The sequence below is a fragment of the Myotis brandtii genome, unplaced genomic scaffold (genome assembly GCF_000412655.1).
Source record: "Myotis brandtii unplaced genomic scaffold, ASM41265v1 scaffold1631, whole genome shotgun sequence".
NCBI lineage: Eukaryota > Metazoa > Chordata > Mammalia > Chiroptera > Vespertilionidae > Myotis > Myotis brandtii.
The window spans coordinates 197,098-199,601 of record NW_005355967.1 but is presented as its reverse complement, the minus strand read 5'-3'; the positions used below and the strand labels follow the sequence as shown (position 1 = coordinate 199,601).

The following is a 2,504-nucleotide window of genomic DNA, read 5'->3' as shown; positions in this document are numbered from 1 at the left end:
CCCCATTTTGACATAAAGGAAAAATTCTAACGTTCCATCTGCAGGAGCAGGGCGTTTTTTTGGAAAGAGGATCAGGGAGATACTCAGGTGCTAAATCTGCAAAATAGGTTGGCTGAAGCCTCTGAATCACCTACATCTGAATAAACAGATGTTTAACATGAGGAGAAGATGTCCAAGAACTAGATGTGTTCAAGTAAAAGCGTGACACCTGGTAGGAATGTTTTTAGATTTCTGCCTGAGGAGGTGACCCAGCAAGATGACCTTAAAGTCCCCTTCCCATCTTGAGAATTTGAATTCCAAGTACCCAGAGTGTAAGTACCTGAGGGGCCAAGGTCTCCGTCACCCTGGGAAATATTCTGCAGGAGAAAAAGGTTACACCAGCCTCTTGAGGATTAACAGTAGTTGAAAAACTAGACAACTTTGTCCACTTTAATTTGTAGGTGTGTGCTCAGGCCTAACTACCTGAAGGCAAATCCTTCAGCCTCTGAATACCTGTGTCCCCTCTCTGTAGAAATGCAACATGGTACTTGTTCTTTCCAAATCTGAAAAGGCCCCAGTGGTTTAACTGGTTTACCTTTAATCAGGTCTGACCCAGCTGCTTTTGAGTCTCGACTAGAGAAGCGCAATGAGTTTCGGAAGCAGCCCGTGGGGCACTCCAGGCAAGGAGACTTTATCAAATGTATGGAACAGAAGGTAAGACCTGTCCCTTTTTGTGTTATTGGCTCACCAGTGCTCTCCACCCTCAACCCCAACCTGTATCTTGGAATTGGGCTCACTAATGGGTTAGCTGGATGAACGGAACGGAGCCCCTTCTACTCAGCTCAGTCTCCATCCATAAATGGTACCCTACTCTTTCTGGCACATCACTGTGGTCATGGAGATATAGAAGGATGGGAACGGTAGTCTCTGCTCCCAGGGATGAAGTCAAATGATCAAAGTAAGGCGTACATGGCAGTGGGCTGTAGAGAGCGGGCAGCAAAAAAGTGTTTACTAGCTATTGTTATCCCTAAATAAGAATCAAAGCTGGGGGAAAGCATGTTGAAAGCTGTGTATAGGAAAGTCTAATGCAGTGCTTTTCCAACTTTTTGACCATGACCTGCAGAAAGAAATATATTTTACACTGTAATTCAGTACACAAATAAGTATATGATTGTAACTGAAACAAAATTTTTATAAAACAATGCTTTTGCTACATGCAGTGTACTCTTATTACTTATTTTATCTTTTTAAAACTTTGGCCACTAAATAGGACTTCAACCTATGATTTGAAAAATACTTATCTAGGCTGATGCACAAAACTAGTTGGAGTGGGAGAAGCCAAAACCAGGAAGAATGTACAGTAGTCTAGGTGTGGGCTGTGTGATCTGAAATAAGGTAGTTACAGTGGGAAATTGGGATTTGACATTGTATTTTAAAATGAGAGATGTTTCTTTTACTTGGAGAATAACTTTTTTTGCTTTGGGTATCCTAAATTTTAAGAGAATCCACCCAGTCTTTTAATAAGTGATTAATTAGAATCAGAGCAGTAGTTAGTGGGTTAATCATTGTAAGGTTGGGGAGAAAATTCATCCTTCTATGACAAATATAATTTACAGCTTTATGTGAACAAACAACTCTACTACAAATATTTTAACAAATATAACTTACCATAATAAACTTATAGTGCTAATAATAGTTCTTTACTGTGTTATCAGCTCTCAGTGTTATATGGGAAAGCTCTTTGCCCCTTTTTGTAGACAGAGTTAGAAATTCAACTTTATAATAAGATGCAGAATAAGATTTCATTATATTATGGCAACTCTTAGGTAAATATTTACTTAGTCTTTCTTATCTAGTTACTCAGAGGAAGGCTAATCACTCCATTTCCAAAGCCTCGTCTTTACTTTGAGTCATTGGTTTCTGTCACATGAGACCCAACATCCTCTTTTGCAATAATTTTTTTATTAAAAATTTTCCCTTTTCTACCCTGAAATAAAATGTAGACAATATCATCCACCTACACACATAGTTTCAGAGGGGAAAATATCAATGTAGTGCCCTAACTATAAAATAAAGGAAAGTATTTTTAAATAAAATTCATATTTTAATATGTGAGTTCTTGGGCACAACTATGACCTAATGCAGTCATCAGATGCTTTTACCTATATGTGAAGTCACTGTGAATAACATAAGCAGCAAACGCTGACTGGTGCAGGGGTATTGTGTTGGTAATTATAAGAACTCCCAAACCATGAGCAGTGTTGTGATCAGTGACCCTCATGGGATTCCACAATATAGTCTTCTCTCAAGTTACATAGTAATTGCGTTTCTGAAAAACTTAGTGTTTATTAAAGTTGTGTTTAAAAAAAGAGAGAGAGAGAGAGAGAGAGAGAGAGAGAGAGAGAGAGAGAGAAGGAAAGGAAAGGAAAGGAAACAATTAGATTTAAGGCCCAGGTAATAGAAGGAAGGAAGGAAAAGAAGGAAGGTGAAGAGGAGGAAGGGGAGGAAAGGAGGGAAGGGAGGGA

General features: G+C 38.9%; 1 protein-coding gene across 1 annotated transcript in view; it reads left to right on the top strand.

Annotated features, from left to right (window-relative positions):
- The first annotated feature begins 564 nt into the window (after positions 1-564).
- Positions 565-2,504, top strand: part of ATPAF1 (ATP synthase mitochondrial F1 complex assembly factor 1) — a 28,096-nt gene continuing 26,156 nt past the window's right edge. The window contains exon 1 of the mRNA XM_005862314.2: positions 565-693. Coding sequence (XP_005862376.2) covers positions 682-693 — 12 coding nt within the window. The 5' untranslated portion in view covers positions 565-681. The remainder of the gene's footprint in view (positions 694-2,504) is intronic.